The 27,182-nt window shown below is 40.4% G+C and overlaps 2 protein-coding genes and 1 non-coding gene across 4 annotated transcripts; 2 read left to right on the top strand and 1 right to left on the bottom strand.

Moving 5' to 3' along the window:
- Nucleotides 1–1,346: 1,346 nt before the first annotated feature.
- On the bottom strand, nucleotides 1,347–24,600 carry ADAL (adenosine deaminase like). 2 transcript variants are annotated; one of them, XM_029952087.1, is made up of 11 exons: nucleotides 24,265–24,600; nucleotides 18,341–18,571; nucleotides 17,962–18,092; nucleotides 16,702–16,762; nucleotides 13,396–13,483; nucleotides 10,767–10,848; nucleotides 8,510–8,636; nucleotides 7,354–7,434; nucleotides 5,100–5,238; nucleotides 2,661–2,761; nucleotides 1,347–2,127 (listed from the first exon to the last, which is right to left on the bottom strand). In XM_029952087.1, exons 2-11 carry the CDS (start codon nucleotides 18,404–18,406, stop codon nucleotides 1,930–1,932), a joined length of 1,074 nt encoding a protein of 357 aa, XP_029807947.1. In that variant the 5' UTR covers nucleotides 18,407–18,571; nucleotides 24,265–24,600; the 3' UTR covers nucleotides 1,347–1,929. The 2 variants fall into 2 exon arrangements, with proteins under 2 accessions (XP_029807947.1, XP_029807948.1); XM_029952088.1 differs by having other exon boundaries at nucleotides 24,423–24,600.
- LCMT2 (leucine carboxyl methyltransferase 2) lies at nucleotides 24,347–27,079 on the top strand. Its single transcript, XM_029952086.1, has one exon. It carries the CDS (start codon nucleotides 24,436–24,438, stop codon nucleotides 26,491–26,493), a length of 2,058 nt encoding a protein of 685 aa, XP_029807946.1. The 5' UTR covers nucleotides 24,347–24,435; the 3' UTR covers nucleotides 26,494–27,079.
- LOC115303074 lies at nucleotides 26,927–27,038 on the top strand. The gene has a single exon (XR_003913790.1). It is a non-coding gene; the product is annotated as a U5 spliceosomal RNA (small nuclear RNA).
- Nucleotides 27,080–27,182: the final 103 nt, after the last annotated feature.

Below are 27,182 nucleotides of genomic sequence, written 5' to 3'. Positions count from 1 at the left end.
CATGTGTACAAAGGAAGCAAGAATGTATTAGCAGGAGCTGAATAGTCCTATCCTCATCAGTGGTTTACCTAGTGCTGTTATTTCTTTTTCTTCATTTCCCCTACACTATAATTTTTTTTTTTAATAAACTCTACCCCCAACATGGGCTCGAACTCATGACCCCAAAGTCAAGAGTTGTATGCTCTACCATCAGCCAGGCACCCTTCATTCTTCCCTTTATTGCTTGCTGTGGCTAATGCCACAGAACTTAATAACATGTTTTCTCTGTGTTGCTGCCATTTCTTTTTTACTATAATCAGAGTATGAAGGCCAAGTCTTACTAACTCTGTAGAGAACTACTTTTATGATGACCAATTAGGAGAGGGAAGATAAGAGAGGGGCACTTGGCTGGCTCAGTTGGTACAGCATGTGACTCTTGATCTCAGGGTTCTAAGTTTGAGTGTCGGGTATAGAGATTACTTAAAAATAAACTCTTGGGGCGCCTGGGTGGCTCAGTCGGTTGGGCATCCAACTTCGGCTCACGTCATGATCTTGTGGTTTGTGGGTTCGAGCCCCGCGTCGGGCTCTGTGCTGACAGCTAGCTCAGAGCCTGGAGCCAGCTTCGGATTCTGTGTCTCCCTCTCTCTCTGACTCTCCCCTGATCGCACTGTCTCTCTCTGTCTCTCAAGAATAAATAAAAGACATTATAAAAAAAAAAAAGTTAAAAAAAATAAACTCTTTAAAAAAAAAAAAAGGCGGGGGCGGTGTGCCTGGGTATCTGGCTTTGGCTCAGGTCATGATCTTTGGTTTGTGAGTTTAAGCCCCGCATCGGACTCTGCTGTTAGTGGAGAGCCCACTTAAGATTCTCTCTCTCGCTCTGCCCCTCTCCCACTCTTGCTCTCCCTCTCTCAAAAATAAACATAAAACATTTTTTTAAAAAGGAAAGGGAAGATGAGATATGAGCGCTCAATTCTTCCATTATTCAATTCAAAATCTAAAATGAAAACGACTCCTGTATACTCAGATAACTACCCAGGGAGATGCATATCTCAGAGTTTTCACATATAAGATGTTGCATATTCTCTGATATCATGGTGCTTAAATAGTAACAGATGTTATATGGAAATATTTTAATTAGGAGCTTAAATTTCTCCTACACCCACCATGGGACTCTTTTAGAAACAAAACTTTAAAACAAGTGGAAGTCAGATTGAAGGCTGGAAATAGAAGCCCAAAGTACCTTAGAGTTCAAGAAGTGTCTGGCTGGCATAGCTACATTATGGTCAAAATAAGAGAAGTGTAAGGTAGGAACATTTTAAAGAACCACCACCTTGATTCCAGGGGGATTAATCATGACAAGGGCAAAGCCAGATCTTAAAGGCGAGCTTTATCTGTCACTAGAGTCATCCAAAGTAGATTAACCCTGACTACTGGATATTCACAAAAATCCATGGTATGCAGTATATCCTGGTGTTTCAGGGAATACTTAAATGAAGGGAATCTGATTAAAATATAAGCACAACGAAATACAGAGAGCTGTTGCCACAAGCTACAAGGGTTAAAGGTTTTAGTGGCAGTATGTTTTCCCCTCTCCTCATCTTATTTAGACTAGTAACTCGAAAATTCTTCCTGATGAGAAACTTCTTTGATTTTCCTGAAGTTTTATGATCATTAATGGAGAGGAACTGGTAGAATGGGAAGTTTAGTTAGCAGCTGCTTTCAAGTCCCTTCCGGTAAGCAGCTTTGAGGTAAGCTCTGTAAGACCTCAGAGTGTGCAGGCAGTTTAAGACATATTTACTGAGTACCAACCATGAATACGGTGCTGGTGATGGAGCCCCCTGGACCTGGCTGCTGAGCTTCAAGGGAGCGGTGCATGGTTTACTAAGTGGGATACGGCAGGAAGATCCTGGTTTGCAGCACAGAGTCAAAAGTAGTTTATCTCACTGCACCTTAGAAATGTAATAACACTTTGGGTTTCAGATGATTCCACTTCCTCCTCAGTTCAGACCTGGTGCTATCAGAAGCAAAGATGTAGTTGATGGATTCATAAGATAGATCCCACACCTGAGACTGGGTCAAATTAAATGTTTCAGCAGCCAGCTGGTACTCTTGAGAAAGGTGGGTTGCAAAAATACCCTTATCATCGGTCTGCCAAAACAAAACAAAACCAAGAAGTTTTAAAATGAACAAGAAAATAATTTTTTAAAAATAATTTACATTCTATTTTCCTAATATCTACCATGCTTAAGAGTCTAAACAACCCTATAAATGCATCCACGTGTGTCTATAACTAAACAGGCTTATTTGTCCTTTTTAAAACAAAAACTATAAATACCAGAGCAGTGGCTCTCAAACATGCTGCATATTAAAAACTACCTAGGAAGCTTTAAAAAGGTATCTGTGCACAGGACTCACCCCAGATCAAATAAAACAGAATCTCAAGGGATGCTATTGGGCATCACTATATTTTTTTTATGTTCCCCTGGGTACTATCCAGGACCTTTTCCCATAGAGCCAAACCTGAGTTCCCTCGGCCCTCCGCAGCCCTTCCTGCCCTGATCCCCTCTTCTACTTGGGCAGCACCTTCAGGCATGCAAGGCAGTCAGCCAGGGATGGATGTCTGACCTAATACACCTCTGAAACTAAAATGGAGCAAAATACTTCAAACAAAATAACCTTACACAGATCACAGAAGGATGGGCAATGCTGTACCAGAATCCAAAATGATGCTGGTCATAAGATGGAACCGTCTGACTTTTGATGTTTGAGGTCAAACAGAGTTCTAGATGAAAGGAGCAAAAAGTCTCTTATTAAAAGCAGATTAGTAGACTCACTCATCAGTGTTCACCAAGTAGACATGAGAAATCTTTCCAAAGTATGCTAATTTTCAGTAGTTCATGACTTTACAAAATTGACCTTATATGTGAAAATTTGTAGTTCAAATAGGGTAGTTGTGTGGGATGTATGTGTAGCAAATTAGGGCAGCAACTGTACCAGGCAGGGGACTCCTATCCCCTCTACATCCATGTGCCTTCCCCTTTCTTTTACCAAAATGGAGTGGAAAGAGGAATGTTAAAAGGCAGCCACCTTGGAGAAAGCAGGGAAGTATGATGAATGAATTGTTCTTTTTTTTTTTTAAGCTTATTTCTTTATTTTGAGAGAGAGTGAGAGTGTGATCAGAGGATGGGTAGAGAGGGAGGGACAAAGAGAGAGAATCCCAAGAAGGGTCCACACTGTCAGCACAGAGCCGATGTAGGCCTCAAACTCACAAACCGTGAGCTCACGACCTGAGCCAAAATCTAGAGTTGGACACTTTACTGACTGAGCCCTCCAGGCACCCTGATGAAGGGAGTTTTGAAGGGTTGCTGCACTTCTCCCTGGTATTACAGTAGAGACTAAGACAAAATGGTAGCACTGCTTGAGGGCTACAGCATTAAAAAAGCCAAGAGCAGAAATGGACTTCAAGAAAATTCCTCAACTCCTGTACTCAGACAACCGTCTATTAAGTGTCTGCTGCAAGTGAGTCCATCTTAAGAATGACATCTAAACTGGAAAAAAAAACTATAAAAAAACAAAACAATACTGGGTGTTTTATGAAAATCAACTTGACAATAAACTAGAAGAAAAAAAAGAATGACATTTGGGGGCGCCTGGGTGGCTCAGTTGGTTGAGTGCCAACTTCGGCTCAGGTCATGATCTAAGTTTGTGGGTTTGAGCCCCAAAATGGGTTCTGTGCTGTCAGCTCAGAGCCTGGAGCCTGCTTCCAATTCTATGTCTCTCTTTTTCTGCACCCCTACTTGTGCTCTTTCTCTCTCAAAAATAAATAAACGTTAAAAAAATAATGACTTCTATTATTAACAAATTCCTGCCTTGACACACTGTACCCAGTTACTCCAGCCAGAGCAGAAATATTGACTGATGGTGTCTGCTCACTAGGGTAAGGCAGTCTCCCACTCGGTCCAAGGGATAGCCACTTGCTCCCTTACTCTTCTGGGCACAGAGCTAGGCCACCACACTAACTAAGATCACTATGCAAGTGGTTTCCATTTTCTCTACTTTTATGGATGTTTAAAAATGTCCTCATGGGGCGTCTGGGTGGCTCCGTTGGTTAAGCGTACAACTTCAGCTCAGTTCATCATCTCACGGTTCATGGGTCTGAGCCCTGCTCTGGGCTCTGTGCTGCCAGCTGGAAGCCTGAAGCCTGTTTCAGATTCTTGCCTCCCTTTCTCTCTGTCCTTCCCCTGCTAATGTTCTCTCTCTCTCTCTCAAAATAAATAAACATTAAAAAAAATTTTAATGTCCTTAGTAAAAAAAAGTCTTATTATTAATTGCTAAAAACTCTATCAGTAATTAAAAAACACATATCCACATGAGTGTTTTTACCAATTGTTCAATTTGTAAATTTAGCAAATTGATCAGTTAGTAAAATGGTTTTCAGCCAACTGCTTTTTTCCTTCTAGAGAAAGGCCTTCTCTGACTATCCAATTGAAAGTGGTTATCTCATCATTATTATATCAAAATGTTTAATTTTCTTCAAAGAACTTAACATTGACATTTTCATATGTAACTTTTTACTGCCTCTTTTACCTATGCGAGAATATAAGTTCCTTGAGAAAGAAGTCTTGCTTGTTTTGTTTACTGCTCTATTCTCAGCAATCTGAACAGTGACTAGAACACAGTAGGCACTTCACAAGTACTTGCTAAATAAAAGCAGCTCCAGGGATACACAGGTAGACAAACAAGTAACTAATATCCATAATTCTTAATTTTAAAATAAATGTCACATATTTTCATGACACATGTTAATTTGGTTAAAGTCATTTAAAAATTTTAGATGCCCCTTATTCCTTCAATATAATACTGATTTTCAGGAACTGAGGAATCTCTCAGTGAACAAGACAGACAAAGGCCCTGCTTTCATGGTGCTTATATTCTAATGGAAGGTAAAACTTTCTATTACTTAAATGAGGCTCAGGAAGCACATGCACCATGCAACTTTTTATTTCTAAATGACACATGTATTTAGAACAGTACTCTCTACATTTGGGTTGCATGCAACCTGGTGGCTGGGGTCAAAGGCACAGAGTGTTGTCTGGAGGACCTAACGCCCCAAGCCTTACCCAGTGGTATCTGGTGTTGCCTCACAAAGTCTACCAGTTCCAGGGATCCTCCCTCAGAGGAGTTGAGAAATGTCCCATGCCCAATTCTGTCAGGAAGCAGATCCAGAAGTACTTGTGTTTCTTTTTTTTGGTTTGGAATCTCAAAACAAAAACAAAAACAAAAACAAAAAAACAGAGAGAGAGCATCAATAACCTTTTTCAGTAATTCCCAAAAGTACCTTTTTTCTACAGCCAACTATTCTGTCCCTCAAAGAAGATAATGCTGACGCTCTGGAAAGCTGACCTACTTATACCTTCCCAGCTTTCTTCTTTGCCTAGTCTCTTTCCATTCATTTCCCAATATTCTTCTAGATTCATTTCAATGACAATAATATAGTTAACTGCAATAGTAATAACAACAACAAATGCAGACCTGCTCTGTGCCTTTTCACATAAATTCTCCTTTAAACCTCACAAGAATCTTACAAAGTATTCATATGAAGAAATTAAAGTTAAGAGAAAGTAACAGGATCAACATGGAAGCAGAACTGAATCAGTAAAGGGACCTTCCTTTTTTGTTTTCCTTCTACATTATACTTCTCTATACTTGGATTTTCTTCAGATACACCTAACTTTTGCAGTTAAAACATAAAGCTTTTTTGTTGTTGTTGTTAAGGTCACAGGGCTCTATCTGACTCCAGGGCTCAGATGCACATGTTTTATTTTGACAAAGCTAGACATTCCCCAACTACCATGAAAAGATCTAGCTGTGCTCTTTTTCTGCTGGATAGCGTAAAATACAAATGACCATAACATGTTGAAATTTTTTTTATTAAAAAATTTGTTTTGAAATGAAATGTTTTATATCCAATGGATCAAACAAGAAGAGCAACAGAGACTAAAGTAAAGAGAAGGTTCTGATGCAGTTGCACAAAACCAGAGATAACTAGTCACAGTAAAACATCCTGGGTGTTCCAATATATTGACCTACAGCTTCAAATCAGACATCAGTTAGGTCAGCTAGAGGCTATCCTATGAGTAAAAGAGCTTTTTGTGAAAATATAGATCCTAGATTTTAAGTTCTGCCACTTGATTACTCTTTCCTTATAGAAACGAAAAACATCAGTACTGACAAGAAACTCTAATTTTTCCCTTAATCTTCAAATCATGATGCTATTCAACCTTTATATATTACTGCATCTAAGACAATAAATCTGTGACGTAAGTAGCTTAAGTATTATTTCTTGCACTCAAGACAATAAAACTCATCAAGTCATATACATTAATCATGTACAGGAAGGAAGGAAGGAAGGAAGGAAGAGGGGCGCCTAGGTGGCTCAGTTGGTTGGGCAGTCGATTTCGGCTCAGGTCATGATCTCAAGGTTCATGGTTTGAGCCCAGTGTTGGGTTCTGTGCTGACAGCTCAGAGCCTGGAGCCTGCTTCTGATTCTGTGTTTCTCTTTCTCTCTCTGTCCCTCTGCTGCTCACATGCTGTGTGTGTATGTCTCTCTCTCTCAAAAATAAATAAGCATTAGAAAGAAAGAAAGAAAGAAAGAAAGGAAGGAAGGAAGGAAGGAAGGAAGGAAGGAAGAAAAAGAAGAAAGGAAGGAGAAAGAATGAAAGAAAGAAAGAAAGAGAAAAAAGAAAATGAAAGAAAAGGAAGGAAGAAAGAAAACAAAGGGAAAGAAGTACTGAGGTACAAAGTAAATCCACCTGTAAAATGGGAAAAAGTGTAGTAGACTCCCTTCCTTGCCACACAGGGATGTGCTTATGAAAGTGACTGTTCTCCCACCATTATCTGTCCTTGTGCTCATGTTGCCAAGGAACTGAGACCCAATGAAGGGCACCTGATAAGCCTTATAAAATATTGATGAGCTACGTCCTTTCTTGCTACTACATGTGATACATTCAGGTCCCTTATCCTATCAGGACAAGTGAGATGAACTCGTGCTTTTCTCAGTGTCAGGTGGCCAATGACAAGACTGATGATAAAAATTTATGCATTTTCTCTAGTAAGACGTCATTAAGCTGCTTTAATGATATAGTTGTAGAGCAAGTCAACAGCCACCTCCAGGAATCACAGTGACATAAACACAGTAACATGAGGAACTAAAGCAAGTCATGCCTTTACCATTATAATTTACATTTTAAAACACTTCTACGTTCCTCCTCTAAAAAATGTTTTTCCAAGGCAGGTTTAGTTTTAGCCATTTACAAACGATTATTATTTTCACTGTATTCTACCTTCTCAGCCTAATTTTACAATATTATTTACCTCTGAAAGATGCAATGCCAACTTCAGACCTGCTTTTTTAGCTTCTAAAAGAGGTTCCAAGAAGTCTTTTGCTTGTCCTACCTTGAAGATAAAAGTTAAAATGAAGATGCATTAGCATTCTAGGCAAACTAAATAATTGGGTACTCTGTCTCAGCAAACAGAAGAATAAAATAATGGCAAGAAAAAATGGCAGATTGATTCATTTGAAAATTTCATTTATAAAGCACCTACGATGTGCTAGACGCCTTAGGGAATACAAAGCTGGCAAAAACACAATGCCTGCCCTCAAAAACGTCTCATCAATCTGAGGTCAATCAGCCAAGCTAGATATAGAGGTCACCAAGTTTTATTTCTGGAAGGAAATCTAGATATCTAGCACTGATTCAGGAATCTGGATGATTAGAGCAAAGAAGGCTTCTACCAAATAGATGAATGAAACAAGAGCAGAATAATCCAGATTTAGACAAAACCATAAGAACCAGTTTCCTGGAACTCCCAATATTTCAATGGTTTTCAATTAGGGGCAATTCTGCCCCCATAGGGGGCATTTGGCAATACCTAGAAACATTTTTGGTTGTCACAACTAGGAAGGTGCTTCTGGTATCTAGTGGATAGAGGCCAAGGATGCCACTAAACACCCTGCAATACACAGACATCCTCCCAGGACAAAGAATTATTAGGCGGAGAATGTCAATAGTGCCACAGGTTAGACACTGTGCTTGAATCTGACATTCAAGAAGTTGTAGACCAGCTTCTTTCAACTGGGAGTTCCATGAGATAATTGAGCCCTAGCCATAGTTAAGTATTTTTTTTCATAATTACGAATTAAGCATTAGACATGCATTGAATGTAATAAATTAAATTCTCTCCTAGGTACATTGAAAGATACTGGGTAGCATCTTTAGAAGAATGGAGAAAAGAATCACATTGTCATGCAAATCATTTTCTTCTTTCTTTTTAGAGGGTTTAAATCTTTCCCAGAACCCTCACTGAGAACAGCTGGTACAGACATTCTTGTCAGAGGACAGAATAGGTCTTCATCCACACTAAGAGTCTGCTGGACCTCTGGAGAATGCAGGATGCTCTGAGCTAATCCTTACCCCACAAACTGATTCTACCTTCTTGAAATAATATGTATTTAGGAAAAGTAGCTTACAGTAGGGTCTCCACTGAGGTCAAGGCCAAGAACTGTATCTTCAGTTGAGAGAAAGAACTCTTCAGCAAGTTTAACAGTCTCCTTGGCTACTGACGGGCCACCTCTTCTGTCAATTGCTATCAAATACCTTTAATATAAGAAAAACACATCTGAAAACAAATATGGTGCAGATGAAAAAGACAACTCTGAGTATAGGCAGGGAGGTATGGCAGGCTTAATGTAAAATTTATTTACTAGGCAATGTATAGCCTGACTGACAGATCAGCTTACTTTGCCAGACAGCAAAAGACATAAATTCCTAAACAGCACCAAACATCTAGGTAGTGTTCAAATTTTTAAATGTCTTGTGGTTTTCTGTTCATGCATTTGTTTTTTAGTTCTTTTGATTCAGAATCCAACAAAAGTCCAAGCATTGTGTTGGTCAATGTATCCCAAGTCTCTTTTAATTTAGAGACACTCCCTTCACACCCCACCTTACCCCTTTTCCATACCCCTCGTACCACCTCTTTTACTGAATTTATCTGTTGAAGAAACTAGGTGCTTTGTCCTATAAAGCTTCCCACAATACGTATTTTGCTGAATGATTCCTATGTTCCTAACCTGTTCTCCTATCTCTTATATTTCACATAAACTGAAAATTAAATCTAGTCTACAGACTTGATCAGATTCGATTTTTTGGCAAGAGTATTTCATAGGTGGTGGTGTGTTCTTTTATCAGGAGGCTTAGATCCACTATTTCATTAAGTGTAACAAAAATGGTAATATTCTAATTCTAATACATATTCAATAGCTGATACAAATTCATTCTTCGTATGTTAGCTGGAGTTCTATAAGGAATCTAACACCCAAAGAACCCCTGTTAATATTGTGTAGTTTTCCTCCAGCATTTATTAATTTATCAATTTTTTTACACAAATATCAAAAGAAATTCCTCCAGCATTTATTCGTTTGCCAAATTTGGGTCAACTATATATAAAAGGCAATTTGTTTTACTTTAATGATTTCTGATGCCATTAAATAATGTTTGAAAACAACATCAATCATATGAACATAACAAAATATAACTGTCCTGATTGCTGAATGTTTAAGGATATTTTCCACTTTTTGTTATAAGTAACACTACAATATAGAATCTTACACATAAATCAATTTATTTCCTTGGGAAAACATCTCTAGAAATGGGGTACTGGACCAGAGGGAAAGACTTTTATACATCCTAATACACATTGCTTTATAAAGAAGTTTTATTTATTACATATGCTCACTAGCAGTGTATAAGTTCACAACCACTGGTTGTTACCCTTTTGGGGGGGGCTACTGAGATGACATTGTAATATTCCTTTTTAAAATGGCCTGATGAGTGATATTAAATAGTTCCCTATACATTTACTGGCCATTTGTAAGTCTTCTTTTCTGAATTCTCTCGTCTTTTATCTACTTCTTTTGGAGGGGATGGGTGGTATTAGTCTAGCCAGAAACTATACAGGTTGCCTTCTTCCTTCAAGGACTTACTGAGCCCGGATTATGTGTCATCTCTGTTCTAAGTACTGGAGGGGTAGTGGTGAATCAAAAGAAAAGGTTCCTAGCCTCATGAATTTATACTTTAGTGGGTATGTACATACAAATAAAACAAGATAGTGCTTCCTTCAGCAGAACATATACAAATAAAACAAGATAATTTCTGGTCCTGTTAAGAAGAATGCCAGAAAGGAAATAAATGGAGTTACTACATGATTTGGGGGGCACTTTAGATAAGGTGGTCAAGGAAGGCCTCTCTGAGCAAGTGACAGCCAAACTGAGAAGTGAATAATGAAAAGCCAGCCATGCAAGGATATGGCAGTAGTGTGTGCTAGTACAAAGGAATTAAGGTGGGACAGTCTTGGTCTATTTGAGGAACAGAAAGCAAAGCAGCATATAATATCTAAACAAGTGGTCCAGATAAGGCTGTTGAAGTAAGAGAGGCAACCGGATCACATGGGACCTTGTTGGCCACAATAAGAAGTCGGGATTTTAGTGGAAAAGCAACAGGAAGCCATACTTCCCTACAGCAACAGTACTGAGACTTTTACTGCCATGTGAATACATTTAGAATTGCATTCTCAACTTCAAGCAATAGAGTTGTTGACTCTGTTTTTATCCTAAGGTAAAATCAGTTACTGTTTAATTTAAAAAATCTATTACACTCATGATCAAAATAACAACATTTTCACATTCTAGATTTTTAAAATGGTGACCACTAAGGTACAGTGCTGCTTACCTAACATCAATGTCTATGTTTTCTTGTTTGGACTGCTTTATACCCTCAAGTACAGATTCCACATAAATCTTTTTAGTCATTCCTGGAAAAGACATAAGGAAAATATTTGTAAAGAGATCATCAATTATTTCATCCTTCAACATTAGCATCCTTCTAAGAACAATACATTTTCACTTTATGTTGTGACAAGGGTATGATTAAAGATGAGTTAAAACATGACCCTTACAGGTACAATTTTGTAAATGCTAAATGTGCTTTTTAAATTTTTATTTATGTATTTTGAGACAGAAAGAGCCAGAGTGGGGAAGGGGGAGAGAGAGAGAGAGAGAGGGAGACAGAGAATCCCAAGCAGGCTCTGCACTGCCAGCGTGGAGCCTGATGTGGGGCTCAAACCCACAAACCGTGAGATCATGACTTGAGCCAAAACTAGCAGTCAGACTCTCAACTGATTGAGCCATCCAGGCAACGTTTAATAAAATGTTTTTAAATGAAGTACAAGAAATCTGAAATTTAAAAAAATGACATACAAAAAAAGCCCATTTAAAAATTTTCTTAGAATAAAAATAAATTTTATAATAAAATTTAAAAATAAAATAAAATAATAAAAAAATAAAAATTTCCTTAGACTCAACAGACATAAAACTACTCTCACAGATGCACCTGGCTGGCTTAGTGAGTACAGCATGAGATTTTGGATATGAGGGTCAAAAGTTCAAGCCCCATGTTGGGTGTGGAGCTACTTAAAAAAAAATTTAAACAGGGGCACCTGGGTGGCTCAGTCGGTTAAGCATCCGACTCTTGGTTTCAGCTCAGGTCATGATCTCACAGTTTTGTGGGTGTGAGTGCTGCTGGTATGGAGCCTGCTTGGGATTCTCTCTTTCTCTAGCCCTCCCCTACTTTCTCTCTCTCAAAAAAAAAAAATTTAAAAAGTAAACAACTACTATCACAAGTTACTATAAATTTTGAAGTGCTGTTCTAAAAAAGCAAAAACAAGCAGCCCTTTTTAAAGGTCTGTCCTTAAAATAATAAATACCATTTTTCTCTATTAGTGAAATATTTTCCTGCTGGTCCAGAAAAAAATCCCCTTTTGGGTTCTCACCTCCTCAATCCTGGTCAGGCTCCATGTGTCCTGTCCAGGGCACTAGAGCAGTTCTTCCAATTTTGGGTGTACAGTCCTCCTCTTCTGAGGGGCTCTGAAAGAACACTCTCCAGAACAATGTCCTCTAAAATACTCTCATACCCCAATCACAAAATGCTTACTTCTGATGAAAAATCTCTAATAATTTTTTAAGTTTATTTTTGAGAGAGAGTGAGAGAGAAAGAGAGAGAGCAAGCAGGAGAGGGACAGAGAGAATCCCACGCAGGCTCCAGGCTGTCAGTGCAGAGCCCAATGTGGGGCTCGAAGAGGGGCTTATTCTCACGACCCAGAGATCATGACCTGAGTTGATAAAAGTCAGATGCCCGGGGCGCCTGGTTGGCTCAGTGGGTTAAGCGTCCAACTTTGGCTCAGGTCATGATCTCATGGATCATGGGTTTGAGTCCTGTGTCAGACTCTGAACTAGCTGTCAGCAGATTCTGTATCTCCCTCTCTGACCCTCCCCTGCTCACAATGTCTCTTGTCTCTCAAAAATAAATTTTAAAAAACTATATAAAAAACTATATAAAAAAAGAGTCAGATGCTACTAAGTATGTGTGTATTCTATTCAGTCATTTAACACCATATTCTGAGCTTATCCCCAAGTCTTTGAAATATCTTTGCAAATATTTTTACTGATCGCCTAATATTCCATTAACCCTTATTTATCCATTCCCCACTGTTGCATATAAGAGCAAACTAGATCTAATAAGTGGCAGGTTTCTTCTTTCCTTTCCTGTCCACTATCCTCACCAGCAAAACTTGGAACTGATCTTGCAACTTGAAAATGCAAGCTAAGAATCTTCTGCTGGTTCCATTTCAATATTTACATTATGCAGTTGTAAAATTTTTACCTCTGAATGACTGGGCTGCACATGTCAGGGCACAGGATGACCTGACAAAGCCTCTAAGGTCACACACAAGGTGTTAAGAGGGACCCAACCACACTACATAATCTCTCAGTGCTGTCCTTATGAAAAAAGGATCCCAGGAAATTTCTCCAGACCACATTCAGATCCACACATCTCCATTAAAAGAGATTTTACCACCTTACTGCTGCTTGCTCCTGGCCTAAGACACTATCAGTGTCTGAGAAGTGACTGAAAACCTTCATTTATGTGACTGTCATAAAACATGATTCTGCACCTACTCAGTGGCACTGTCTCAAGTACCTTTGATGCAAAGACTGAGAATTAGCCTCTCTTTAAGACAATGTACTATAAGGAGCAAGTATCCTTTCCTCAGAGTGAGAAAAACAAATAAGAACAAATGAAATTTTTGCAGGCTTTCTTATTTCCGTTAAACAGATAATCCCTGACCTGATTTTTTTTAACTTAATAACTCACTCATTAGTAGTGTACATCATAAGATTTGAGCTGTCGACTCCTCAACAATGTAAAAGTAAGTGCTTCATATTCTCAAAGTTACAAGCAAATGAATCATTAAAGCACACAGAAAAAAAAGTTTACTTGCCAAGATGTAATTAAATTCTACCTGTAGCGTCTTCTCTTCTGGGTGTGCTCCTGAGTTCCAGGTACTTGACACCATCATCTGCAAATTCTTTAATGACATCTTTTGTGACCTGATAATTAAGGCATTGGACACAATATTGATAATCTTAGTACAAGTGTCACAATGAAAACGACAAATGCTACAGCTTTATCTCCATGCATTAAATTTGATTTGAAAAAAAATGTTGGAAGTCTTTCATATGGTCAAGGTGACCTGCTTTGTCATACTCTGGATGGAGACTGTGACAGAACTGTAACACTTTCAACAGCTCCCCTCACAGCACTCATTCTCATATTAAATCCAAATCTACACATCATGCACACCTTTTGGCTCTTTTCTCTTTTAACCATTACTCCGTTTACTAGTGTTCATAACAGCAGTTGATAAAACACAGAAATGGGGCAAAACTAAAACTACCTATGAGTGCGTAGTACTAGGGAGGTACATATGGAAATAAGTAGAGGGGGCACCTGGGTGATTCAGTCAGTTGAGCATCTGACTTCGGCTTAGGTCATGATCTTGTGGTTCATGAGTTCGAGCCCTGTGTTGTGGCTCTGCACTGACAGCTCAGAACCTGGAGCCTGTTTCAGATTCTGTGTCTCCCTCTCTCTCTCTGCTCCTTCCCTGTTTGTACTCTGTCTCTCTCCCTCTCTCAAAAATAAACATTAGGGGACCCTGGGTGGTTCAGTCGGTTAAGTATCCAGTTTTGGCTGAGGTCATATCTCACAGTTCATGGGTTCGAGCCCCGCGTCAGGCTCTGGGCTGACAGCTAGCTCAGAGCCTGGAGCCTGTCTTCAGATTCTGTGTCTCCTTCTCTCTCTGACCCTCCCCTGCTCACGCTGTCTCTCTGTCTGTCTGTCTGTCTCTCTCTGTCTCTCAAAAATAAATAAAAAGCATTAAAAATAATAATAAACATTAAAAAAGGAAAGGAGTGGCTAAAACAATTAGGTATTACTAATGTACCATTTAAAGTCATGGCTTAATGTTCTTATTCAAGTTATTTAGGAATAAGTTGTATTTTTCAAGAATTTCTTCAGGCAGGGTTAAATTGTCCCCAGAAGTACTAAGAAAAATTCCTCTTTGGCAAAGAAAATGGATGATAAATATGAGGCAAATGGTATCCAAGCTGGCACAAATTTCAACAATCCAAAAATGGCTAAATGATCAGGGTAAATGAATCAAAAGGATAAACGCATTTTTTTTTTCCTTCTCTGCCATCCATCCTAAAAATACTAAACCTAGAAGAAAAAAGGACCAGGTTGGAAATGCTGTGACAACCAGCTCTAGTTCGTCCTTGCAGCTGGTATCCTAATATTAACTTGCTTCAACTACAAGCAAATGGGCATGGGAGTGCAGCGTCCTGGTGAAGGAACAAAGGTTAGCTGATTATACAGACACTGCCTACCAAGGTGGCACTACTTTGGTGGATTCATTGTGATCCAAGGTCTAGGCTTCATCTGGTTTTGCACATGTGTGTTTAAAGCCAAAAAGGAATTTGTTATAATATAAATATACGAAGCTCAGATTCACCAGGAGGTCTGGAGAATCAGCCTCAAAAGCATTCAGAATCATGTGACACTCCTAGATCAAGCAAGATACCACTGCTTCTTCCACCACTAAGCATGACCCTGTAGCCTCTGAACCATGATCACAGGCACTGGACCCTATGGCACTGCTGCCCCCCAAACTCCATGTTGTTGCCAATACCACTACCAGAGTGTGGGCCTCATCTATGCAAGCTGAGGAACTTGCATCTTGTTACTGGCTCCCGAACTGAACAGACCCACAGAGGCCAACCCACTCTCCCCCAGCTCACACGTGGCTAATGCAGAAGCCTATTTGTTAATGTATGCATTGACAATGAGGGTGGAGGTGAGGGTATGAAATGGCGGTCCTCACTGACTGACAAGACCACATCTACATTGTAAGCACTCTTTCTCGGTTTCCTGAGGTAACTGTAAAACTAAATAAAACAGAAGGCTGTTGAAAAGCATGGAATGAGAACAATGAAGTGATTTATCTAGGCCACAGTGAGGACTGTGGAATCATGATGTCCAATAACATTTCCTTGGAGTCCACATCTGTGTCTGCCAGATTCAGCCCTTTCTGCTCCATGCAACAACAGGTAGTGAGGACAACTCTTATTCAGGCTCTTTCTTCAGATAGGGCACATCACAGTTCGTTAAGTTTCTGCTTACTCAAAGAATGGTAAGTCAACATCTCTTGAATGAGAAGGAACATTGGCTCTGAGGGTGCCTAGGTGGCTCATTCAGTTAAGCATCTGACTTCAGCTCAGATCATGATCTCACATTTTGTGAGTTCAAGCCCCATGTTGGGCTCTGTGCTGACAGTGCAGAGCCTGAAGCCCCCTTCGAGTTCTGTGTCTCCCTCCTTCTCTGCCCCTCCTCCACTCATGTTCTGTCTCTCTCTCCCTCAAAAATAAATAAACATTAAAAAAAAAAAAAAGAACATGGACTCTGGAACCAGAAACAGATAGTCATTCCCTCCACTTATTCTGTGAGTGACCTTGAACAAGTTACATTTAACCTATTTAAGCCTCGGGTTTGTTGTTTTTCACCTGCAAAAAGGGAACAGTAAAAATATCTACCTCAGAAAGTAGTCTCAGATGTAGTGTCTGGCACATGCCATAGTTAATATTATTATTTAAATCATGTTCCAATCAGAACACTGATAGGATTTTGGTTTTCTCCATTTACAAAGAGTACATTTTAAAATGCCACCCTGGTCAGACAGTGATACAGAAGACAGTCTTCTGTATCAGGCTCAAATATCACAGAGCTTCAGGTAAGAGAACACAGTGGTGTCCTCTAGTCCTTCATCCCTAGAGGATGGTACACCTTCCCTAGGGATTAATCAGTCATTCAGTCTCTAAGTACTTCTTGAACTTCACTGTCTATACTGTCCACTTAGGCACTTAAAAGCATCTCAAGCAATACAGATAAAGCCTTATCAAGGAAATGCCCATATATGGTCAAATATTTCATATGGGATGTTATATATGGGAGACAGGACAAGATCTCATCCTCCATTTTATCCTGTATGTAACAGAAAATGATGATCTTGGTTCTTTTACCTTTTACAATGAATGCAGTCTTTTGATATTAGCTCTTGGCAAATGTCAGACATTGGTTTTGAAGAGTTGCCATAAAAAAGCAGAAAGCATATCTCATTTGATTCTTGATCAAAGAAAAGGTCATGTGTAACACCAAAAGGCCATAAATTACTTAATACTTTTTAAACCACTCTAAAAATTGCTTCATTTCTCACCATTAGAATATCTTCAGGGCTAGTAGTAAGCTGATGAATAATTTGAAACATCTGGAAACATCTGCAACATGAAAAGTTTTAACATATTCTAGTCATTAAAAACTTGTCATTCAAGACAAACCCATTACATTGAACTAATATATTTTGAATACTAATTATATATTTATAAAGAATTACAGACAAAGTTTTTCAAAAATTACACTGATCTAGAAGGATAATCAAATGACTGAAAAATAAAATATTCTTTTTAAGTGGGCAATATTAGCTTCCCTTCGCCACACCTCCTACCTCCTGCTGATAACAGCAAACAGAGCGACAAATCAAGAAGCCTACATTTTTGGGGCACCTGGGTGGCTCAGTCGGTTAAGTGTCCAGCTTTGGCTCAGGTCATGACCTCATGGTTTGTGGGTTTGAGCGCCCAGTCAGGCTCTGTGCTGACAGCTAGCTCAGAGCCTGGAGCCTGCTTCAGATTCTGTGTCTCCCTCTCTCTCTGACCCCCCACCCCCGCTCGCACTGTCTCTCAAAAATAAATGAAAAAAAAAAAGCCTACATTTTTAAGTCTAAAGAATATTCCAGGGGCACCTGGTGGCTCAGTCAGTTAAGCCTCTGACTCTTGATTTCAGCTCAGGTCATGATCTCATGGTTCATGAGATCGAGCCCCCTCCATCAGGTTCTATGCTGACAGTGTGGAGCCTGCTAGGGATTGATTCTCTGTCTCTCTGTCTCTCCTCTCTCTCTCTCTCTGCCCTTCCCCCACACTCTCTCTCTCTCAAAATAAATCAACTTTAAAAAATCCAAAAGAGAGGTGCCGGGGTGGCTCAGTCGGTTAAGCGCCAGACTTTGGCTCAGGTCATGATCTCACAGTCTGTGGGTTCCAGCGCCAGGTTGGGCTCTGTGCTGACAGCTCAGAGCCTGAGCCTGCTTCAGATTCTGTGTCTCCCTCTCTCTCTGCCCCTCCCCCGATCACTCTCTGTCTCTCTCAAAAAAAAAAAAAAAAGATATAAAAAATTAAAAAGAAAGAATATTTCAATATAGTACAACTTTAGAAACAACCTAAATCACTAAAAAAACCTAAATCACTAAAAATACTGTCAAGAGTGTGACAGTTGGAAAAAAAATGCTATATGTCAAGTTATAGCTTTCATACCAAATGGCTACCCTATTCCTAAATCAAAAAAATCTGGATTCTTATATACTATTTACAATTCAAAACAATCGAAGAGAAAAAAAGAAGTATGTCCACAACCTCCCCAAACTCACTCTTTTAAAGTTCTTTTCTTTCCCTTGTCAATCATAGTCATCTGATCGTGGATTTTAAGACCTGGCTTCTTGGCTATTAATTTCTTCATGGTATTAGAACTAATGGATCCATTCAAGTGGGCATGCAGTTCCTAAAACAAGAGAATACAATCAATAAAAACTTCTCAAGGAGCCATTAGATTCATAGCATCATACCAGGTACCTGATGTTTGTATTCTGTACCAGGCAAACTACCTACCAGATGTAATACATAACTTCACAGTTTACAAACTTTAAAATTCTACCTATAAAATTTAATTTTCTTTGTGAAAACAACAACAGCAACAAAGAAGTCCTTATAATTAGCAACCACTCCAGAATTCTGTGACTGAATTCTCACCACTTTAGGTAATTCTGAATAAAAAGCTGTCTTCCATGGCTGTTGGTGTTCTCCTGCTTCCATCATGATGTAGTAGACAAAGGTCTTTCTCCAAATACTCTTGTTCTTGTTATAAACAGTACAATATACTTAAGTCAGTAAGTTGTGTGGTCTTGAATTTCCTTCAGATTGTTTCACAACCATACTTTATGATAAGATAAACTGTATATGTAGCTCTGGGCTCAGCTTCACCTGTGTAAACAAATGCGAACATTTTCAGGTGTTGACATAAAAGCAAAGAAGCAGAATTTTGCCACTTTATTCCTCAAAAGATGAAAACTCCAGGGTCGCCTGGGTGGCCCAGTCAGTTAAATGTTTAATTTCAGCTCACATCATGATCTCGTGGTTTGTGGGTTTGAGCTCTGCATGGGACTCTGTGCAATAGCTTGGTGCCTGGAGCCTGCTTCTGATTCTGTGTCTCCTTCTTTCGCTTCTTGTCTGTCTCTCACTCTCTCAAAATAAATAAACATTAAAATATTTTTTTTAAAAGATGAAAACCCCTTCAATGTTAATTTAAGCAAACTAACAATCTGAACTAGAAATAAGAAAATGCCTCACATTGGTAGAGGTGAATTAAAATCTGAAATTTAGCAAGTGGGGTGCCTGGGTGGCATGGTCAGTAAGGTATCAGACTCCTGATTTCAGTTTGGGTCATGACCTCACACTTCATGGGTTCAGGCTCCATGCTGATGGTGCAGAGTCTGCTTGGGATTCCCCTTCTCTCTGCCCCTCTCCTGCTTGATTGCTCTCTCTCTCTCCCAAAATTAAAAAAAAAAGAAAAGAAATTTAGTAAGGTGTATTTCTTACCTATTAGAACTTTCTATGAAACTACTTCAAAAAGTAGAAATTTATAAAGCCTATTCTGGGTAAAAGTTTACGTTTTTGAGCTGCCTAAAAAATATAAAGGAAGAGGGGCACCTGGGTGGCTCAGTTGGTTAAGCATCCAACTCTTGGTTTCGGCTCGGGTCATGATCTCACGACTTCGTCAGTTTGAGCCATGCATTGGCCTCTATGCAGACAGTAAGGAGCCTGCTGGAGATTCTCTGTCTCTCTGTCTCCCTCTCTCTCTCTCTCTCTCCTTGGCCCTCCCTTGCTCATGCTGTCTCTGTCTCTCAAAAATAAAATAAATAAAATAAAATAAAGTAAAGTAAAAGGAAGAGCAGAGGAACTGGAATCAAATGGACCTAGATTAATGACCTTCATTACTTAGTTTCAGTTGTCTTATCTGTAAAAATGGGATACAAATCCAGAGTAGCTCTGAGGATTAATAAAGTAATTTAAATTCCCCTCTACTACATTCCCATATAGTCCAGTACCGACCTTTATGTCAGCACTTTGTCACATTATATCTCAATCATTGACTTACTTGTCTTTCTTCCTCATCAGATTATGAGCTTCAGAAGAACAAGAAATATGGCCTATTCTACTTCCCTAGCACCTAGGACAATGCTTAGCACATTGTAGATGATAAATAAATCCTCATTTCCCTTCACCTTTGAAGGTGGTTTATAAATTAAGATAAAATTTCAAATGAAATGTAGTGATTTTCAGAATAGACACCCTGATCCCCCGGGTTCTCCTATCTTAATGATGATGATGATAAGAGTTGTTTCCATTTAGACTCTACCAGGTAAGTAGCAAGTGCTTTTACTATTCTTTATTATTTTATTATTTTATTATTTTATTATTATTATTCATTATTTATTATTCTTTATAAATTTGCCACATTACAATTCAATAAATTGATACTGAGAGGCATTAAATAAATTACCACAATGTTAAAATGGTCAATAAATAATAGCCAAAGTATGGAAAAAGCCCAAATGTCCACTGACTGATGAATGGATAAAGAAGAGTGGTATATATATATATAGATAGATATACATACACACACACGTGTGTGTGTGTGTGTGTGTGTGTGTGTGTGTGTGTATCTATATTGTGGAATATTACTTGGTGATCAAAAAGAATGAAATCTTGCCATTTACAATAACACAGATGGGACTAGATTGTATTATGCTAAGCGAAGTCAGAGAAAGACAAATATCATATGATTTCACTCATGTGGAATTTAAGATACAAAACAGATGAACACAAGGGAAGGGAAGCAAAAATAATATAAAAACAGAGAGGGAGATAAGCCATACATATACCTAGGTGGAAAGGATACATAGAAATCTTAAAGTGGGTTAGAAATGGCAAAGGTCAAGGAAAACAATTTTACTTTTATTTACCATACATAGTTTTGTGCAATTCGAAGGTTTTACAACAAGCATGTAATACTTGATTCCTTTCTGAAATAATCTTAATAAATTAAAATTTTGAATTGTTTCTGAGCCTTTTGGCTAAGATCAAGTGTAATAAATTAAAAATTTGAATAACATTTAAGTTATTTACTAATAATTTTAATAAAATTAAATAGCTAATAAATTAATTTTAACTATAAATACTTTTCATGTATATAAAACTTTTTAATATATAAAATTTGTAAAACAATTTTATTATTATGAATTATGAGAGGGAAGAACTTTTATGTTTAGACAACAGAACGCCACTTAAAAAAGCACTTAGGACATTTTTCATAGCGGGCTGATAATCATATATATTTTCAAACCTGTAGGATTGATCTTATTGATTGGTCAATCCTCTAGGATTGACTCTAGGATCCTGACTTTATTTTGCGCTACATTTAAGCCACCCTCCAGATTGAGCTTTAACTCACTGTAAAGTTACCGACCCACCGGCTACAATGTTTACCTCAGGGAAATTTGAGAGCCACCAAAAAAGCACAATCATTACACATTTAAAGAACTGTTGTTTCCGGGCACCTGGCTGGCTCAGTTTGAGGAGCATGCAACTCTTGATCTTGGGGCTGTGAACTTAAGCCCAACATGGGGTGCAGGGATTACTAAAAAAAAAAATAAACTTGAAAAAAATTAAAAACTTGTTTCACTGATCCATGCCTAAGATACTGCCATCAATAATACCATGCCCTGTCACTCACATTCAACCTTCCTGGGGTAGGTTTGGCATGCACCAGAAAAAGCTGGGTGGGAGTAAGTAGCCAAAAGGCAACACACTGAGATAAGATCTTTCTATATTTGTATTACATTTCATCAAGTTAGCAAGATCTGAACCAAGTCTCCCATCTCCCAGAGAATATTTTTCATGCCAAGAAAACAAGGGGGTCTGGGACTCAAACTAATAAAGACATTTGTTACTATTTATTAAGTACTCATCATGAGCCAAACACTTTGCTAAGGTTCTTAAGTGGTCATTTCACTCAATCCTGACAACAACCCGTGAGATATTATCATCCTCATTTTACGTGACAATAAACAGATTAAAAAATAGTAACTGGAAAACAATGGTAAGGCACCCAAATCACAAATTTCGCTTGATTGTCTTTCTTCCTGAATCATTTTTCTTAGTGTGCTCTTTATCAAAAAAGTAATATTTCAAACATATCACATATATTTTACTAATTTATCATTAAAATATACTTCTATAGAACTCTACACATATTTTAAAGTCCTATAATTCTTTTCTCCCCCCTTTTTGGCCCTCAATCAAATCTGAGACAAACTCAGAAAGCAGCACTTACTCCTCCCATTAAAAATATTTTTTTTAATGTTTATTTATTTTTGAGAGAGAGAGAGAGAAAGAGCATGAGCAAGGGAGGGGTAGAAAGAATGGAAGACAGAATCTGAAGCAGGCTCCAGGCTCTGAGCTGTCAGCACGCTTGAACTCACGCTTAACTGACTGAGCCACCTAGGCACCCCAATACTCCTCTCATTTTAGAGAGGAGGATCCAACAGCCCAGCAAGCTCAGGGGAGTGCTTCTCCCATTCCCATCAGAGGCAATTCCAAACACCTCAAGCCTTCCACTAGACCCAATCCCCTCCCATTGAACTAACAACCCAGCTGCCAGCTTTAGAGAGAGAACAGAAGCCATCAGGTATGGATTCCCTCTATGTTTCTCTGCCCTCACCTATACCTAAATTTATTTATATCTGTGTACTTTCTTCTCTCATAAGTCAGAGAAAAAGGATTCAGTTTTCTGTCCTCAACATCAATTTGTGCCCTAAATCCCATTCCCTCCTAGCTGTTTCAAGTCATCACTTCACCAATGTTCTCGCTTTTCTGTTCCTCCAACCTCTCTTTGCACTGGTTAATTTCCCTCAGGGAACCAACACGCATGTACAGTATTTGCTTCCACCTAAGAAACAAGCAAACAAAACCTTTCTTTCATCCCATATCCTTTTTACTGCCTTGTCTTTCCTTCTATTCTAAATTAATCTCCTTGAAAGCATAATTTAGACTGGCTGCCTCCATTTACTTATCTCCCATTTACTGAAATATGAATTCTGCCCTTACTGCTCCACAGAAATTGCTCTCCCTAAAGTCATTAAAAGCTCTTCAACACCAAATCTAAAGGCACTTTTCAATTACCAAACCTTTTTCCTGTCTCCAACTTCTGAGTTCCAGTACCCAAATCCAAATCAGCTGGACTCCTAAACTCTTGCTCTTAATCATTCTGCTCCACTGCTTCAGGGTAACCATAATTAAGTCATCATGACTTCCTTCTCCACCTCAGAACCTGCAGTCATTCATCAAATCCCAGTTATAAATCTCCCAAATATCTCTGGAAGCAGTTTCCTACTGGTGGTGACTTCCAAACACCCAACTTAGAAACCTCCGTGGTTATTTTATTTTTCAAATGTTTATCTACTTTTGAGAGAGAAAGACAGAGCACGCATGCGAGCCAGCAGGGGAGGGGCAGAGAGAGAAAGAGACAGAATCCGAAGCAGGCTCCAGGCTCTGAGCTGTCAGCACGGAGCCCCACGGAGCCCCACGAAAGTGTTGAACAGGAGCTGTGAGATCATGACCTGAGCCAAAGAGGAATGCTCAGCCAACTGAGCCGCCTAGGCAACCCCAAACTCGATAATGATTGTAAACACTCAACAAAACTCGGACCATTTCAAAGGGCATAATCACCTCTCTTCTTTGATTCCTCTTCTGTGGATATTATTCAAACTACTCTAGAATCACAGACTTTTGGAAATGGAGGAATGCCATTTTATAACTGAGAAACAGGCTGAGTGTTTTACTTATGTCAGCTTTGCAGAGAGCCGGGAGTACTGCAAAATTAATAGTATATGTCTGTGGGGAAACACTTACTGGATGAATCACAATCTCTGTAAAAGTTTCTTCATTTTGCACCTGGCCTCACTGACTTGTTTTCAGATTTAAATGGGAACTCTTTTAAAATTTTTTTTAATGTTTTATTTATTTTTGAGACAGAGAGAGACAGCATGAGAGGGGGAGGGGCAGAGAGAGAAGGAGGTACAGAACCGGAAGCAGGCTCCAGGCTCTGAGCTGGCTGTCAGCACAGAGCCTGACGCGGGGCTCGAACCCACAAACGTGAGATCTGACCTGAGCCCAAGCCGGAGGCTTAACCGACTGAGCCACCCAGGCGCCCCATGGGAACTCTTTTTAAACTATGAAAACATTAAATAAATTGGTAAGTACTAGTAGTTAGCATCTGAAGAACGACCCCTTCTCTTTGGCCCCCAAGTTCAGAGGTTCTAACCCTATTGTGCCCCCTACCAGATTAAGCAATGCTGCCCCTGCTGACCAAGGAGGTCTGGTTGTCAGGCCTCACAAACTCACCCCTTAAAGATTTTTGTCAACGGTGGAGAGGCCTATGAGAACTTAGCTAAAATTTCCCTTCATAAAAGCAAGTAGAAAAGCGACAACCCGCACTCTTTGGACACAGTCCACACGCCTACAAAAAGCCATAGCAGTAAATCCTCCCCATAAATGCAGACCCCGATAATCCTTAAGAGGTCAATGACGGTCGGATTTTAGCACGAGATACCCACTTCTCAATTCTGATTGGTGAGGTGCTTTCTTCACGGAAGTGACGCGCACACACGCGGAGGAGGAGTCACGGAAGCGCTCTTTCCGTACAGAAGACCCCGTGGTGGGTATTACAGAACGAAACCGCAGCTCACCACCCTGACGGACCGCCGCTCCTCACCCTCCTCTTGGCCATGGGCCCTCGGAGTCGCGAGCGTCGCGCGGGGGCAGTACAGAGCACTAACGACAGCAGCGCCCTCAGCAAGAGTTCCCTGGCCACGCACGGGTACGTGCACGATCCCTTTGCCGCGTTGCTCGTTCCGGGGACCGCGCGCCGCGCGCCGCTCATCCACCGCGGCTACTACGTCCGCGCACGCGCCGTGGGGCACTGCGTGCGCGCCTTCCTGGAACGGACGTGCGCGGCCCCAGGCGCGCCTCGCGCCCAAATTCTGTCGCTGGGGGCTGGCTCGGATTCTCTGTATTTTCGCCTGAAAAGTGAGGGCCGCCTGGCCGGGGCTGCAATCTGGGAAGTAGATTTTCCGGACGTGGCCCGGCACAAAGCCGAGAGGATTCAAGATACGCCGGAACTGTGCGCGTTAACTGGGCCTTTCCAGAGCCGGGACTCCGCGTCAGCGCTGTTCTTTGAGAGTTTGGACTACCGCCTCCTGGGCCTGGACCTGCGGCAGCTCCCGCGATTGGATCAGGCCCTGGCCGCCGCGGGTCTCCACGCAGCCGCACCCACTCTGCTCCTGGCAGAGGCCGTGCTGACCTACCTCGAGCCGGACGAGGCCGCGGCCCTCATCGCCTGGGCAGCCCAGCGTTTTCCCGATGCCCTTTTCGTGATATACGAGCAGATGAGGCCACACGATGCTTTTGGCCAGTTCATGCAGCAGCATTTTCGGAAGCTCAGTTCTCCCCTGCATGGCCTGGACCGCTTTCCCGACGTGGAGGCCCAGCAGCACCGCTTCCTTCAGGCTGGCTGGACTGCCTGCTGTGCCATGGACATGAATGAATTCTATCGCTGCCTTCTCCCCCCAGAAGAATGCCAGCGAGTGGAAAACCTTGAACCTTTTGATGAGTTTGAGGAGTGGCATCTGAAGTGCGCCCACTATTTCATTTTGGCCGCTTCCAGAGGAGATGCTCTTACCCAAACTCTGGTGTTTCCACCCTCAGAGGTGTTTCCTCGAGTAGATCCTGCTTCTCCATCAGGAGTCTTCCCTGCCCGTGTAGTCACTAGTGACAGCCAGGGCCCAAATCTTAGGAGATATGGGCATGCCTCTGTCCTTTTGAGCCCAAGCATTATTCTTAGTGCAGGGGGATTTGGAGAGGAAGAGGGGCGGCATTTCCGAGTAAGCAAGTTTCACTTGCTGTCAAGATATTGTGACTTTGAATGGAAAGGCAACCAAATATGCAGTTGTGGTACTGGAGCCCAGTGGGTTGGACGCCTTTATCACACCATGACAAGACTTTCAGATACTCAGGTTCTGGTTCTGGGAGGGAGACTGTCCCCAGTAACTCCAGCCTTGGGGATTCTCCAACTTGGTGTCTGTAAGAGTGAGGATAATAGCACTGGGGACCTAAATGTAAAAGTAACAAAGGCTGGCCCAGAAGATTCCACGTTGTCACGTTGGCGGCATTCAACAACAGAAGTGTCCTTTGAGAACGAGAAATACTTGTTTGTGTATGGGGGTCGAAGCGTGGTGGAACCTGTTCTAAGTGACTGGCATTTCCTACATTTTGGGACAATGGCCTGGGTCAGTATCCCAGTGAAGGGGAAAGCACCTGAAGGTCGGCATTCCCACAGTGCCTGCAGCTGGCAAGGGGGAGTCCTTGTTGCTGGAGGTCTGGGTGCTTCTGAGGAGCCACTGAGTTCTGTACTCTTTCTAAAACCAATATCTTGTGGATTCCTGTGGGAATCAATAGTCATCCAGCCTCCCATTACTCCAAGGTACTCACACACAGCTCATGTGCTCAATGGGAAACTTCTCCTGGTTGGAGGGGTCTGGATTCATTCCTCCTCAGTTCCTGGAGTGACTGTCATTGATTTGACTACAGGGTTGAGCTCTGAGTATCAAATTGACACCACATGTGTACCATGGCCATTAATGTTACACAATCATACCAGCATCCTGCTTCCTGAAGAGCAACAGCTCCTGCTCCTTGGAGGTGGTGGGAACTGCTTTTCCTTTGGCACCTACTTCAACCCTCATGCAGTGACATTAGATCTTTCTTCCTTAAGTGCTGGGCAGTAGGACTGGACTTTTGAAATATTCAGGAACCACTAAAGTAGATAATAAAGGTTTCCACAAATAGGATTTAACTGTGGCTATACATATACCACTCCTTCCTTCCCTCATTTTCTTCTCATTACCATTAATATCCAGTGAAGAAAAGTGAAAGAGGTTGTTAAAACATATACCAATATTCAGAGAGATGATACAAAAATAAAACATAAGTAGGTCTGTCCAAAGAGAATGGTCATACATTCCTAGAGTAGGAATTGGGGAGCCTTTGGATCCTAGTGTGTCTAGTTTATTGGTTTTCCTCATTTAAGTTTATCCATTTATTGAGTTACAATGACCTTCAGCCTAAGTCAAGTGAAAAATTTCCCACTCACATGCTTTGTGATTTGAGATGGTACTTTGAGAAAGTTGAACACACATCTTTGGTAAAAATACAAGGTTGATACTCTGGTTTCTCTTCAGGTGACATAAATCTTGCCTTTTCCTAAAGATGTCCACGGAGAGGTACAGAAATGAGTTTCGACCCAATTTTTGAGGCCTTGCTTTTATGAGGCTACCTTTAAAAAAAATACAAGGTTGAATGTAGCTGAAGGGACCTGGTTTGAGCTCGTTCTTCATGTATGAAATCTGAAGTGAACCCAGTTATAGTTTGATTAAAGTATTGTGCCGTTTAGTGCAATGGAATTTTAGGATAGCTT

Source organism: Suricata suricatta, chromosome 9 (genome assembly GCF_006229205.1).
Source record: "Suricata suricatta isolate VVHF042 chromosome 9, meerkat_22Aug2017_6uvM2_HiC, whole genome shotgun sequence".
Classification (NCBI taxonomy): Eukaryota; Metazoa; Chordata; class Mammalia; order Carnivora; family Herpestidae; genus Suricata; species Suricata suricatta.
The sequence above is the reverse complement of the archived record's forward strand: the minus strand, read 5'-3'. Positions and strand labels throughout refer to the sequence as shown.

Coding starts and splice junctions, on each gene's coding strand:
- ADAL (XM_029952087.1), bottom strand. CDS start 18,406: ATGATGGAAGCAGGAGAACACCAACAGCCATGGAAGACAGCTTTTTAT. Junction 13,484..16,701: donor GCCCTGAAGATATTCTAATG/GTGAGAAATGAA, acceptor CTTAATTATCAG/GTCACAAAAGATGTCATTAA. Junction 2,762..5,099: donor GCAACACCAGATACCACTGG/GTAAGGCTTGGG, acceptor CCTTTCATCTAG/AACTCTGTTTGACCTCAAAC.
- LCMT2 (XM_029952086.1), top strand. CDS start 24,436: ATGGGCCCTCGGAGTCGCGAGCGTCGCGCGGGGGCAGTACAGAGCACT.